Source organism: Girardinichthys multiradiatus, chromosome 1, assembly GCF_021462225.1.
Source record: "Girardinichthys multiradiatus isolate DD_20200921_A chromosome 1, DD_fGirMul_XY1, whole genome shotgun sequence".
Lineage (NCBI taxonomy): Eukaryota > Metazoa > Chordata > Actinopteri > Cyprinodontiformes > Goodeidae > Girardinichthys > Girardinichthys multiradiatus.
Genome location: NC_061794.1, coordinates 24,934,270 through 24,948,691, shown reverse-complemented (window position 1 = coordinate 24,948,691; position 14,422 = coordinate 24,934,270). Strand labels below are relative to the sequence as shown.

The 14,422-nt window shown below is 39.9% G+C and overlaps 2 protein-coding genes across 6 annotated transcripts; one reads left to right on the top strand and one right to left on the bottom strand.

The window, feature by feature from the left end:
• Nucleotides 1-2,277: 2,277 nt before the first annotated feature.
• On the top strand, nucleotides 2,278-11,295 carry c1galt1a (core 1 synthase, glycoprotein-N-acetylgalactosamine 3-beta-galactosyltransferase, 1a). 4 transcript variants are annotated; one of them, XM_047380180.1, is made up of 5 exons: nucleotides 2,278-2,536; nucleotides 3,661-3,826; nucleotides 5,056-5,298; nucleotides 5,757-6,421; nucleotides 10,190-11,295. In XM_047380180.1, the coding sequence occupies exons 3-5, from the start codon at nucleotides 5,088-5,090 to the stop codon at nucleotides 10,538-10,540; spliced, it is 1,227 nt and encodes a 408-aa protein (XP_047236136.1). In that variant the 5' UTR covers nucleotides 2,278-2,536; nucleotides 3,661-3,826; nucleotides 5,056-5,087; the 3' UTR covers nucleotides 10,541-11,295. The 4 variants fall into 4 exon arrangements, 2 of the variants coding, with proteins under 2 accessions (XP_047236136.1, XP_047236144.1); XM_047380188.1 differs by lacking the exon at nucleotides 3,661-3,826; XR_007040456.1 differs by lacking the exons at nucleotides 5,056-5,298; nucleotides 5,757-6,421 and having other exon boundaries at nucleotides 10,190-10,302.
• Nucleotides 11,296-11,383: 88 nt separating this feature from the next.
• tac3a (tachykinin precursor 3a) lies at nucleotides 11,384-13,123 on the bottom strand. Of its 2 annotated transcripts, none has more exons than XM_047380209.1 (7): nucleotides 12,979-13,123; nucleotides 12,512-12,627; nucleotides 12,316-12,415; nucleotides 12,104-12,133; nucleotides 11,964-12,017; nucleotides 11,755-11,818; nucleotides 11,384-11,648 (listed from the first exon to the last, which is right to left on the bottom strand). In XM_047380209.1, exons 2-7 carry the CDS (start codon nucleotides 12,611-12,613, stop codon nucleotides 11,630-11,632), a joined length of 369 nt encoding a protein of 122 aa, XP_047236165.1. In that variant the 5' UTR covers nucleotides 12,614-12,627; nucleotides 12,979-13,123; the 3' UTR covers nucleotides 11,384-11,629. The 2 variants fall into 2 exon arrangements, with proteins under 2 accessions (XP_047236165.1, XP_047236174.1); XM_047380218.1 differs by having other exon boundaries at nucleotides 12,316-12,412.
• Between the last annotated feature and the right edge of the window lie 1,299 nt (nucleotides 13,124-14,422).

The following is a 14,422-nucleotide window of genomic DNA, read 5'->3' as shown; positions in this document are numbered from 1 at the left end:
GCGTCTGTCTTACAGCAGATCTGAAGAAGCCTCTGACTGAAGACACTCTGTTGTTGTAGGACAGTCTCATGAAGAAGATGTTCAGGGTTCTCCATAATGTTCTTCATTTTATGAAGAATCTGTCTTTCCACAATGATCTCCAGAGGTTCCAGAGGAGTCCCCAGAACAGAGCAGCCTTTTTTATCAGCTCGTTGAGCTTTTTTAGGGCTGAGGAGGAAGATAAAAAATGTGAGGTGTTACTGGACATCTGTGGGTCCTGTGGGTCAAAGGAGGGTGGAATGTCTGTTTGGCTGTGAGCAGGAGAGGAGGATGCGAAGCTTGTTTCTGAACTGAACCTATTGAAGAATGTGTTCAGTTCATTGGCTCTGTCCAGACCTCCATCGGTCTGATCATCCTTCTGCTTGAAGCCTGTGATCTTCTTCATCGCTGTCCACACATCTCTGATATTGTTTTGATATTGAACTCTCTGGGTAAATAATATGGACAAAAACTTACTGCCAACAGTTCAATATCTGGACTGCAGAGATGACACTTCACAGTAACATGTCCTGGATTACACCATCTGTTGTTCACAAGTACTGCCAGTCCACCTCCTTTACATTTGCCGCTCCTCTTTAAATCTCTGTCTGCTTGTATGGTCAGAAAGCCTGACAGAGAGACGCTGGAGTCTGGGATATGATCCTGCAGCCATGTCTCAGTAAAACACATGATACTGCATGCCCGGTACTCTGGCTGGGTCCTTTGTAGGGCTTGGAGTTCATCCAACTTGTTTCCCAACGATCTCACATTGCCCATCATAATCGACGGAAGAGATGGTTTGAACTTCCTCCTTCTCTCTCTTCTCTTAGCTCCTGCTCGGCATCCACGGCGTCTCCTTTTCAACTCATCAGGGATTTGGGGTTGTAGCTGAAGTATTATTTGAGCTTTTGAGATATTAATCAGCTACTCCCGGTTGTAGGAAACAACCCCTTTGCCATGGCAATGCATCATAACAAATGTCCAAAAATAGAAAGTATTAAGAAAAATCCTCCAAGCTGCACAGCATCCGACACCGGAGTGGACAGTCATCCAAAAAAAATCAACTGTATCCACCACAAGAGGAATAATTCCCAAAAAAGAATAAATCAGAATCAGAAGTAACAGAGCTACTCCAACCTGCTGCCACCTTGAGCGGCGCAATTCTAGATTATATATATATATATATATATATATATATATATATATACATACACAGTACTGTGAAAAAGTTTTAGGCAGGTGTGAAAAAAATGTAGGTGGTAATGTCAGGATCTGCTATTTTGGTATTTGTGCTTGTTTACTTGTGACTGTTTTGTATATTCTGTCCCTTTGGTTTGTTTACTACGTTTCATTATTTTCTCTGTTTTCCTGTCCTCTCCTTTCCCCTTCTCTGTGCCCTACTAGTTCCTTCCCTAGGCCTTAGTTGCCCTTCAGTTATTATTTACTCATTGTTTGTCTCCCTTTATATTTGTAGTTCTTCCCAGCCTTATTCCTAGTTTCCCGTGTTGGTCTCTATTGCTTCAGTTCCTTCTGACAGGTTGGGTTTTAGTTATTTGTTTGCCACTATACTTAGTTCCACTTATTGTTTACGTTTTGGTTTGCATTTATTCTAAGTCATCACTTTCTCTGCTTCTTTAACCGATTCTTGCTGCACTCCAAAGTCTCAGAGCAGACCAAATAACCCCTCGACTCTGCGTTGTGTGATTTTAGTTAGTTCTGATAAATTTGAAAATTTTTGAAAAGTAAAGTTATTTCATTCATTTGGTTTACTACGTAAAACACATGGTATAGATTAATTACACATGGACTGATGTCCTATTAATTAGGATTATGTTCTGCTTAAGTTAATGAAAACAGACATTTATGATTAGAATATGACATCAGACTATTTTTTACAGACGTGTGTGCTTAATATGAAGTATGTTTAGTACAGTGTTAAAGGTTGTGAAGTTTGAAACGTACTTTTATTCAGACAAGCGAAGTAATTTATTAATTATGACTTAAAGATTCCCCGTTTCTGAATCCAAAACACCCATTCATGTTGCCTGCAAAAAAGCGTTAGGGCGACCTCTAGTGGTAAATAATTAGAAAGCAACATGTTTCCTTTAATTTCTTTCGCTTTTGCACCTTGCATTTCTAAAAAATGTACCTTGTCTACATTAAACAAAATCTCGCATTTATAAAGCATTAAAAAAGTAAACATCTAATTTACATTTGTAAAAGGCTGAAGTCTTCTTCCTCATACGTCACCGGCAGCTAGCCAATGGGAGCCCACATATGCAGAGCTTAGCTGTGTGGGGTTGCATCGTTTAAAGAACGACGTTGTATGGCTTCTCTCTTTGTAATCGTCTTCTTAAGAGAAGCAAAACCCCAAATGACCTCAGCTAGGGAGAGCTGCTCGTCGGCTGAATGTGGGCAGCGTTTCCCGCTCCTGCAGGTGCCGATTTCAGGAAACACTCAAAAGCTTTAGGAGGTGTCAAGCAGTCCGTGCCCACAAATGACTGATCCAACAGCGAAGGTAAAAAGCACACATTGGATTTGAATTAGTTTTTAACCACCTGCACAAATAGAAACACGACACGTTGTCTGTTTTAGATTATTTAAGACGACATGTGGAATTAAATGTGTTTCCTTTGTGGCCTCATACCGCTTCCCCAGCAATACCTGTCATGTTTTTTTTTTTTTTTTCTGTGTGAGGAAACTGAGCTGTTCCCCAAAATTGCATTCAGGTCCTAGCAGCAGATCCTTCTAATCCTCTCAAAATTATCGTTCCATAAGTGCGGACATGATTTAGTTTTTGGGATTGCACAGATAAAAAAAAAACAGTAAAATGTATTAACTGAAGGATTCTGAAATTGGCTTTTAAAAAGATACAGAACCACCCCTTTATCAATTAAGTCCTGTAAGTTCTAAAGTCAATCGCACTTGTTTTTCCTGCACATCTCACAGATTCTTGTTTGGATCAATTTCAGGAGAATCTGGATGACAAGCCAACATGTTAAACTTGTACTCCTCAAACCATTTATGAATCTTTGTTTGCTTCTTGCTCTGAAGGTCACTCTGACAGGTCTGCAGTTCTGCAATAAAGCTTGATGAACTGTGTTTTCTGAAACCTTTCTGTCATAACCAGCTTTAACTTCTTAAGCAATTTGAGCTAACGTAACTTGTCTGCTGGATCGGACTACATGGGCCAGCTTTTTAAAGCTGCAGTTTCTGAGATGCTCAGTTTGGAGATGACCCAGCTGTCTTGCCTTCACAGTCTGACCCTTTTTAAACTCTGAAAGCCATACATTTGCCCCTTTGTTCTGCTTCCAACACATCAACTCTGATGACAAAATGTTCACTTGCTGTCCGGCATGTCCCACCCACTACCAGGTGCCCTGATGAAGAGATAATCTGTGTTATTCGGTTTAACTGTAAAGGGATCACGACCATGATGCCTGGTCGGCGTATTCGGTGTATGCACAAGACATTCTGAATGTTTCCAGCACTATACTTCCAAACCTCGTTTCAGTGTAAATGATTCTAAATAAGTTGAATTCAAAGATTTGCAACATGAAAACGTTTTTCCAAGTCTAGTTTTCCCATATGTGAAAATTCCAAAGTTAATGTTCATAATGCATTCTTTTCATTGTCTGAAAGATTGTCATAATGCCCCAGTGGTAGAAAGCAGCGAGTGAATCAAGAAAATCCAGTCTGAGTTGTTCTCACTGCAAGCATATCTGGACAAGTCCTCCCAGGGATAACTGTCACTCTGATCAAGATTACAGAAGTAAAAACAACAGGATTAACCATCATCAAAAGATCAGTAAGTAAGCTAAGTATATTCATAAAGTGCCTCCTCCAGAAACAGAGCCACCAAGTGCTGTCCAGCAGGGGTAAAATCAAATTCCAAACAGTGTAAAACTGGTGTCTGTTCTTGACTCAGGGTTGAATGGAGTGGGAGACGGATAGACAGATTTGGACTTGGTCTGCTGAAATGTCTGCTGCTCTATTGTGCCGTGGTGAAGAAAGAGCTGAGCCAAAAATCAAAGTTCTCAATTTACCAGTCCGTCTACATTCCGATGCTGACTGGTACTGATGATAAGGATCATGATTGTCTTTGTAGGTTTTCTGGGTCCGTCCAATGGGAGGAGACCCTGAGAGTGATCCAGAACTTTCTGGAGGAAAATATTTATCCATTGGGAAACACCTGGGAACACCTTGGAATACCTCAAATAATTTGGAGAGAGTTTCTGGGGAGGGTGACAAGTGGGTCTCCCTCCTGGACATGTAACCCTGGCAACCTAGTTAACAGGCAAGGATAAACCATGTCTAAACCATGTTGTGGATGTTTTGGTATTTTGAAAAAGTTAAACTGTCTTTTAAAAACATTTTTACAAGAATCATGAGTCTGAATATAAATGTAAACGTTGTGCTCTTTTGTTGAATAAAGAATATTTTCTATTCAGAGGTATCCCTTTTGATTAAAAAACACAATTAACATTGGTTTCTAGTCTTCTGACAGGGAGAAATGGTAGAATTTCACTATTTTCTGGGTGAAGTAAAATTTAAAGGTGCAACTTAGAGAGAAGGAAGAAAAATCAAGAAATTGTTCACACAGCGTTGTCCTTTTTATTTCTTTTCATTTTTCTCAGTGCACTGATTTGTTAACCAGTGCTGTTTTTATGGTCTTTTGCAGGTTATGTGTCCAGCATAAGTTACGATGGTGACAGACCTAGACCAAATTTGCAACATGAAAATACTGAATATTCTGACCTGAACCTGAAGTTACCTTAAAAAAACACTAATCCTGTTTCATAATACAGCCCCAGCTCTACCCAGCATGCATGTATTTGTATAATTTAGGAGGCAAAATAATCTGGTGCAAGAATCCTGACTGCGGCAAAGACACTTCATTAGACCTTAATGTCCATTGCACTTGCTATGGGGCTAGATGCAAGTTCTGTCACATAAAGGTTTAAAAATAATAATATCAACACTCATGTATAACATGCTTATCAAGCTGATTAAAGTGGTTTTGTTCCATGCTATAAGTTGGACATTGCAGCACTGGAGAGATTTTTACCATGAAGGTCCCCAGCTCCAGATGGGCCTTCTTGGTGGGCTTCTTGGTGGGGTCCTGCAGCATGTACTTCTTCCTGCGGCAAGTGTGGTTTGAGCAGAGTTACCCTGTGCTGTCCGAGGCTCAGGTAACAGCCACAGCAGCAGGGGAGAGACCCACCAGCTGGAGGAAGGAAGGAGCTGCGCTCATCAACCTGCTCCACCCTCACCATGCAGGTGCAATTCAAATATACGTAGGCCCTTCACAGCCAAAATCCTTCAGTATTAATGTGGAGGCGAATCTTACCACTAATATTAAGTATCTCTGCTGAAACTGCTGTGTTAATTCAAATCATATTATTATTACTTATTATTATAAATTAATATTATTTATTGTGTCAGTCACAGGATAAGTTTTCCTGTTTCTATTGGCAGCATTTTAATTGGAAGGAACTGATTACATACAAATTATCCTGTTTGGAAAGTAAAAAACTGGTTGTGTTTAGCTACTTTTTACTGACAATTGATTTTGTAGTAAGTTTTAGATAAATTCAGTAAAATAAATAACCATCTACTGTCAGCAGAAACTTGTATGGACATGGAAGTTTCTGGTTGTAATCTGACCAAATGTGTAAAACACGTAATATGTATACAAGGCAGGGCTGTAACATTACTGTCTTTTTTCCTGTATTTAGATGAAGACAGCCAGGTGGCAGACATGCTGTTCCAGAGGGTTCGTATTCTCTGTTGGGTAATGACAGGGCCATATAACCTCCAGAGCAGGGCTCGCCATGTCCGAGCCACCTGGGGTCGCCACTGCAACATTGTGTTGTTCATGAGCTCTGTGGAAGATCCGTCCTTTCCCACTGTGGGGCTGGGCACCAAAGAGGGCCGTGATCAGCTCTTCTGGAAAACCATCCGAGCCTTCCATTACGTCTACGAGCACCACGTGAATGACGCAGACTGGTTCCTTAAAGCGGACGATGACACCTTTGTTGTGGTCGACAATCTGCGATGGCTTCTGTCCAACAAGACCCCTGAAGAGCCCATCTATTTTGGTAAACGCTTTAAGCCATACACCAAACAGGGCTACATGAGTGGAGGTGCGGGGTATGTGCTCAGTAAGGAGGCCCTTAGAAGGTTTGTCGAAGGTTTCCGGACCAAGGCTTGCATGCACACCACCCCCGTTGAAGACCTGGCGTTGGGGCAGTGTTTGGAGAAGATGGGTGTTCTGGCGGGGGACTCTAGAGACACGTTGCATCGAGAAACTTTTCACCCATTTGTGCCAGAGCACCATCTCACCACAAAGTTCTCCAAGAGCTTCTGGTACTGGAATTACTGTTTCTACCCAATCGTTGAGGCAAGTCCCTTCTTGTGTTATATCTGGTACTAAGGTTTAGTGCTGTGAAGTGGAACTGTGGCAGTATATCTTAAGATAACTAATCAACATGAAAGCCAATTACTGATAGTTCCCATTAGGGCGACATCCTCTGAGTGGATTAACCTTATTAGAAAGGAGCAATTCGGGTTAAGAAGCCATGCGGATGAGAGACTGCATGAAGAGTTTACATGGGGAAATGGAGAAAGAGACTTAGTAAGTAAATCAGTAAGTAAAATTTATTTGTATAGCACGTTTTCACAGACAGGATGTCACAAATTGCTTCACAACAGAATAACACAACAGGATAAAGCGGTATACAGTGCAGAATAAAAACAGTGCACCGGTCACCTCGTGTTCTAAAACGGGTGTGAGGAATCATTAAAAGATTTTGATTTGATGACCTTAAACTGCAACATGAGTTATATCTTTGTATCAAATCAGAGATATATAAAGGAACTTCACCGTGTATAGCTCTGAAAGTTAGAACTAGAATTTTAAAATGTAATCTCAATCTAATAGGCAGCCAGTGCAGCGACGTTAAAACAGGGGTTATATGGGTTCCTCTGGTTAAGCGAGTTAGTAATCTCGCAACAGAGTTTTGGACGACCTGAAGACAAGCAAGCCCCTTCTCATTAAAACAAGTAAACAGACCATTACAATAATCCAGTCGTGTAGAGACAAAAGCATGTATTATCATCTCAAGTTCAATAGGGGAAACCATAGATCTGAGTTTGGAGATGTTTCGCAAATGGAAAAAGCAGGTCTTTACAATTTGATTTAAATGATGCTCCAAGGAGAGGGCTTGACAGATCAAAGACGACACCTAAAACATTTTTTCTGAGTTTAGCTGTAAGTAGTTATTATTTAACCACTGCTTAATGTTTGTTAAGCAGCCGATCAAAGAAGACAGTTTGTGAGTCAGTAGGCTTAAAGGAGCAGTACAACTGAATGTCATCGGCAAAAAGATGATAAGAAACATTGTTAAGCTTTTGAAATATCTGACCTAAAGGAAGAATGTAAAGTAAAAACAGAATAGGTCCCAGCACGGAACCCTAGGGAACTACACATGGCAGTTCAGTAGAATCAGACATAATTTGGTTTGCAAACACACTAAAAGTCCTACCAGATATGTAGGATGAGAACCACTTTAGAACAGACCCAGACATCCCAGCCACATCCCTCAGTCTGTTTATCAGGATATCATGGTTAACTGTGTCAAAAGCTGAGGAGAGGTCTAATAAGACCAAGACTGTATTTACCGGAGTCTGCTGACATCATAATATCACTGGTAACTTTAAGTAGTGCCGTTTCAGTTGAATGCATTTTACCAGATTGGAAACGGTCATAGATGTTTGTTTCCAAGTAGGTTGTAAGTTGGACAGCAACCGCCTTCCCAATAAGCTCTGACATGAAATGAAGTTTAGAAATTGGCCTATAATTTTTATGTAGTTTTGGGTCCAAGTTAGATTTTTTAAGCCTTGGTACCACAATGGCATGTTTAAAAAAGCTGGGGACCACTCCAGTCAGAAAGGCAACATTAAACAAGTTTACAACCCAAAGACCAATTGTGTCAAAGACCATGATAAGAAGCTTGGTGGGAACATCTGAGGGGCTGGAAGAGGGCTTCATTTTATCCAAAAGAGCCGCCATATCATTAAAAGTGACGGGTGTGAAAGTACACCAAGAATAAGTACCTGGTGCCTCGACAGCACAACAAGATGGCTTTGGGGAGATTTTGGAGTTAATTTCTTTTAATTTTATCAACAAAAACTTTTAAGAATTTTTTTGCTTTCTGCTTTTGAGTGCACATTTACTGGTACAGCAGCAGGAGACACAATAGCTCTAATAGTATCAAACAAAACTGGGATTTCTCTTATTTGTTGAAATGAGTCTAGAGAAGTATTCAGATCTGGCCTTTTTCATCATTTCATTTAAGGAGGAAATTAGATCTCTAAGATAGAGCCTGTGTACTTCAAGTTTAGACTTTGCGGCACATTCTCCTTAAGTTTAGAATTGGCTCATTTATCCAGTGACATACCTTTTCCTGAGAGATAGTGCTGGTTTTAATAAGTGCTACTTGATCCAAAATAGAGGAGCATTCTTTGTTATAGCGCTGGATAAGAGTATTTACGTCAATTCCATCAGAGATCAGATAATTTTTAATCATAACAGAGAAACACTCAACAGAAGTCTCAGTTATTATGTGTATTTGAGTTTTTATTTTATGGAATATTTGCTTAGTGCTGACATTAAGGTCAAAAGAGACACAACTATGATCACTTATGTGTACAACCTCCACCGACACATTGTTGATATTCAGGCCCAAAGAAAAGACAAGATCCAATGTATGACCTTTTATATTGGTAGGTCCAAAGACATGCTGGACAAAGTTAAAAGAATCAGACTGCTGAGCTTGAAGAAGCATCATCAATATGGATGTTAAAATCCCCAAGAATTAAAACTTTTTCCAACTTAATAATGGAAGATAAAAAGTAAGTAAAATCTTTTACAAATATCCCAGCAGGACCAGGTGGTCAATAAATTAAAACAGAAAAACATGTTAGAAGAGCCAGCCATGAGCATTAGCGACTCAAAAGAAGTGTAGTTTCCTGTTTGCGTACCTCTGCATCTGTATCTGTCCTTAAACACAGCAGCAAGTCCTCCGCCGTGGCGTCCTAAACGGGGAACTCCCAGGTAGGATCAGCCAGCAGGGCAAAGTTCATTTAGTTGGATAAACTCGCCATCCCTCTGCCATGTTTCTGTGAGAAACAAAAAATTCAACTTTTTTCTCGTAAAAAGATCATTAAGGGAGAAGGATTTATTGGCTATGGAGCGAGAGTTAAGAAGAGCAATCCAACTGGAGGACGACGGTACAGGTTTCACAACAGCTGATCGCCGCGAGACTGACAGCAAACACCTGGTCCGGTTACATGATCTCAAGCTGCGTTGGGGAACCAGCTCCTGGTTTAGCAGTGCAACTGGCGAGAGTGCAGCAATCCTGTGGTACTCGACAGAATCCAGAGCATCCGACAAGCAAAGCCAAGTCTCATGTGGCTGCAAGGGAGCATTTACAACCACAGTCTGGAGAGTAACGGGCAGCAAAGTCCCGTCGGGGAAAACTCTGACATGGATGCTCGTCTCATCCGTACCTGGATGCCAGCCCTACAACCTCTTTTCCTTGATTTCTTCTTGGGTTTTCTTGATGTGCATTTCCTAAATAATAAAAAGTATTCTGGCGAAGAAGGAGAGCACACTAGTGGTAGTGGGAAGAGTTTCCCATAACTTTTCCAATCATCACAAAGGTGTTCCATAGACTCTTTGATTTGGAGCAGAGATGAGCGGTCATAAATCATAGCAGCAAAAATTCGACTTCATACTTTCACTCTATTATAAGGTAACAGCTGAAATTCTTGGTCTATCTTTGCTGTGAAAGGGCAGATTTCTGTGAAAAATAGATGAGAACAAACTTCAATTAATAGAGAAAGATGGAGTTTTTCCTCTACAAACTAACAAATGGCATTAACATGAACTTGATGTGCCGCAGAAAATATATTTCATGAAAGAAAGTCATATATATATTGGAGGAGCATGCCAAGGTCCTGCTTATCTACTGGTAAATACCAGGGCTCACTTCTGCATTATGCACATAAAGTGTCACTGTGTTAGAATATCTGAGTTTAAAATGTTAAGCATGACATTTTCTGTGGATTTTATATGTTTAACGTGTTTATATATTTTTTTTTTCAGGGTCCACAGTGCTGCTCAGACTTGGCCGTGTCATTCCATTATGTGGAAGCAGAGCTGATGTACACTCTGGAGTATTACGCCTACCGTCTGAGAGCTTATGGCTACGTACCGCGCTACCTGCCCTCCGCGCGCCGCAGGCCGAGTCTGCCCCCACTCTTGATGACGACCGCGACTGTCCGTCTTAAAGTGGCTCAGGAGGTGACGGACATAACCAATCACACAGCCTCTGCTCTTCTTGTCAGTGGAAACCAAACCACAGAAGAGACACGCACAGAGAGGGGCATGAAAGACGATGCCGATTTTAATGTACCTAAAAATAGGACTGCAAGCACACAAGACAGCCATCACTGATTCCCTCCGCTGGTTTTCTTCCAGCTGCTGAATGATCAGGTCCACTGCAGTTAGTGGATCTGGTCTGATCACAGCTACGTTCATACCATGACAGGGTGATCAAAGACAGGATCGGGACTTTTTGTTCTCAAAGGGTTTGCTGCTCTGTGTAGTGTAGTGGCTGCAGTTCTCTGATGATAACTCTATGATCTCAGAATATTTCACGGACAGCGCTCCCAGTGGGAGTGGAGACAAATTAATTATGGCTCAGTGGCAGCTACGTATAGCCTGGGTATTTGTTTTACCCAATATAAATGCATGCTTCTTGCCTAATTATGTTAGACTGCGTCTGGGTTTGTGACTCGGACACAGTGATTTTGTAGTCATGCGGAAACATATTCACTCAAAACATCATTAGGTTTTTTCTTATGAAATGGAGAGCAGCAGCACATTGTGAAACTGTTGAACATTTAGTCTTTTTATGGTCACTTGTGGCATTTTATTTTGTTTATGATGATGTTTTTTTTCTGTTTAAACTTGCATAAATGATGTTTGAATTATTAGATCCTGGTCATTTCTTTAAGTTTTACTTTGCTTTCATTTGCAGCTCAAGATTATATGTGGTGTTAAATGCAGAGCAATATAATGGTTCTCACAGCAACAACTGTGTAGAAATGCTTTTTGACTCTGATGCAAAGCTTTAAAGTGCTAATGTGCACTTAAAAGCAACCTGTTTTTCTGTTTCAATGTTGTAATAAATATATAATTATACACATCTCCAGTGAGTCCCCTCTCGTCGAACCATTTTATGTTTGAATCCCAAAATCACAAGCTTGCAGAAAGATGCACCAACATTAAATAATAAAAAGTATATAAAAATTATGTTTATTTTCAACTTTGAACAAAAAGAAGAGAGAACAATAAAGAAACTGAAATTATGACTTGTAATTATTATTTTTCTTTCAGATAAAACAGTTACAATCTGCTTGGTTTAGGTTACTTTCATTAACCAGCTGCTCGGCTGCTTTTCCATCAGACTTGTGGGCTGTTGGTGCTCCTCTGCGGTTTTCTGCCGTGAAAAGCCAAACTGAAAAATGTTTGGCTGAACTTTTACAGCCCCTGAAGTAACCTGGAAAAATACGACATAGAAAAGATAAAATAGTTAAGCAAAGCATATTTTTATATTACATTGTGATAAAAGCTCTTTTCCTATTTAAACTATTCTGAGTAGTCACCTAAGCCTAGACTTGTTGAGAAAAACTCTCCGCTCTGGATACTCTCTCCTCCAAGGGCTATTATCTAACAAAGCAGACGAAAAGTTTCATTATAAGACACAGATGACAAGTCTCATACTGTCGATATGCCAGAACTGGAAGGAAGATCCTGAATGGCCAATACAGCAAATAGGGCTGCATTTATTTTACTCCTGTGATCTATAACTCACCAGAGTCTGCATTTCTTCTCCCCATAAGACCAACAAATATGTCATCCATTTCCCCTAATAAAGATAAATCAAATTAATGTTTTATATCATAACAGTTAATGGCTTAAAAGGAAGCAGTTATGTTTAATTTTGTATCTTACTTTTTTGTGATGATTCCACATCTTCCTCCTCTGAGGAATAGGGAAGAGGGAATACAAAATCAAACGGGTTATAAAATCATTCAATGAAATTAGGAAATTTACAATTTGAGACATTTTATCTGTGGTTGATAATATTGAACGTACGTGTTCTTACACAGGCTAGTAAAACAGAACATGCACAATAAAAATAGATGCATTCGCAATAGACTAACCAGCATTTCTTTTGCCCATCAGCCCCACAAAGCTGTCATAATCCAAGTCTGTGTATCTCCTCATAATGTTACGCTTCAGCCCTTCCAGTCTCATAGTCTGCTGAGGTTAAATGAAGGAAAAACGTAAGTTTCCCTGAAAAAAATAATAATATCTGAGTTAAAATCTACTTGGTTTACGCGCTTCAGCAAAACTTACGTCTGAGGAGGGTCTGAGCGATCCGGTTTCCTCGCATCTAGAATGGCTGGAGCGAAGTTTCAGGATGAGGAACAAAGTCACCAGGAGCAAGCCTCGTTTCATTTTCTCAGCAGCGCCTGTCCGACAACATTTACTGTTACTCTTTCAATGAAGGGAAAAATAATTCAGACATAAAGAATATGCATGTTTGGCGCAAACAACTATAACTGCTGCGTCAAGAGGCGCGAATAAAGGTTTAACTGAAATGGACAGATTCATGTATTTAAAATTATTTTCTACATATAATAATAATAATAATAAAAAAATAAATAAAAAACAGCACAAAAAGCAGGCAGTCTCCATTGCCACTTTATGGAACCTGTGTTCCATAAAACAATAATTGTGCGAACATAAATTTACTTTATCAAGAAGAAAAAAACATCTTAAGGCTTTAGAAACTGTTAGTATATTTACATTTTTTTTTTTACCTGTTTTGTCTCTAGCTGATTGTTTGGTAAGTGCTTCAGCTGCGTGCGGAGTGGGGCGGATACAGATGGATCTTGCGCTGAGCTCCAGTCCAGATAAATGAAACGTCCACGATTTGCGATATTAAATATTAGCCAGAAACCTGCGTAAAGCCAATCAGCAGCTGGAGCGTGGGAGGGGTAACAGGTCTTATGTCACGTTAAGCTTTCTTCTTGATGGTTGGGAAACTGCTGAGAGCATCCATACTCCACACCCGCGGACACGAAATAATAATGAAAAAAAAAAAAATGTATTGGTAAAGTAATGGGAACATGGGCATGAGAACCATCATATGCTGGGAAAGGTGGGTCCTTTTATGATACCCTATCTTTGACACTGATGCATGTTTAACTAAAGACCTTAATGCGTACAGTTTGTAACATCAAGAAATATTGCCAGTTTTTTTCTCCCAAGATAGTCCTTTCTTTTTCATAAGAAGCACTCATCCTCAGAGCTTATTAGTGATGCACTTATCAATGTTATCAATGGTTCTGGAATCGGCCAACTTGGTCCTGATCATCTTTGACTGTCTGAAATTCATTTTCTTTCCATATTTATTAAATGCATCAAAACTATGATCTTTCATCTATTTAGTCTGTTAATTATTTAACCACTGGCAAGTACCCTGGCAATTTATACATATTGGCACAAATAGGCTGAAGAATGGATCCCGGATGGGAATTACTTTGAGTTAAACGATAGCCTCATGTTCAATGGCGGTGTTCAATACAGGCGACATGGCCCTCTGCCCTGGCCTAGGGGTTCCATGAGGTAAAAAAGTGAAAAAAACGTATCTGTCAATTGAATACTAAGTTTCTATTGTTTATTTATGTGTCCAGTCAGTGGAAATGGGGCTGCAGAACGAGGGGACTCACCTAGTGCACCATTAATGCCCTTCTCCCATTGAATACACCAGTGAAAAATAGTTTCAATGCACAAAATCTTTTTTTTTTTTTTTTTTTAAAGGACTGTGTCACTCCTTGACAAGATGCCCCCCTGGAAGGTGAGCCATATTGGCAATATCAAAAACAGCCATTGCCTACCTACACAGGGGGCCCAAATAGTATTGCTAATATGGGTTGTAAAAGTGGGACCTACACAAGAAGCCCAGTGGAAGACCATGTCCACTTAACATCCATTCAGCCTGAGCAAAATCCATATAGGGTCACAAACCCATGTTGTCTGGGTATCTCCATGCATTTGTTTTCGTTTAATGAAAATAATTAGCTAAAGATTTGGGACATTAATGCCTTTAATGCATGATTCTTTCATCTTCTGTAATATTATAAACTACTACCTTAATAATAGAACTTGCAACACATATTTTATCTTTTCTTTGTTATAGTCTTGGAGAGGCGACTGTGGCTCAGTAGGAAGAGTAGTTGTCTTGCAATTGGAAGGTTGTGG

Excerpts from the sequence above, each read along its gene's own strand:
- c1galt1a (XM_047380188.1), top strand. The coding sequence starts at position 5,088 with ATGAAGGTCCCCAGCTCCAGATGGGCCTTCTTGGTGGGCTTCTTGGTG. Across the intron at positions 5,299-5,756 it reads GCTCCACCCTCACCATGCAG|ATGAAGACAGCCAGGTGGCA; the intron begins GTGCAATTCAAA and ends TCCTGTATTTAG. Across the intron at positions 6,422-10,189 it reads GTTTCTACCCAATCGTTGAG|GGTCCACAGTGCTGCTCAGA; the intron begins GCAAGTCCCTTC and ends TTTTTTTTTCAG.
- tac3a (XM_047380209.1), bottom strand. The coding sequence starts at position 12,613 with ATGAAACGAGGCTTGCTCCTGGTGACTTTGTTCCTCATCCTGAAACTT. Across the intron at positions 12,134-12,315 it reads GATGGGCAAAAGAAATGCTG|AGGAGGAAGATGTGGAATCA; the intron begins GTTAGTCTATTG and ends CCTATTCCTCAG. Across the intron at positions 12,018-12,103 it reads TGTGGAATCATCACAAAAAA|GGGAAATGGATGACATATTT; the intron begins GTAAGATACAAA and ends TATCTTTATTAG.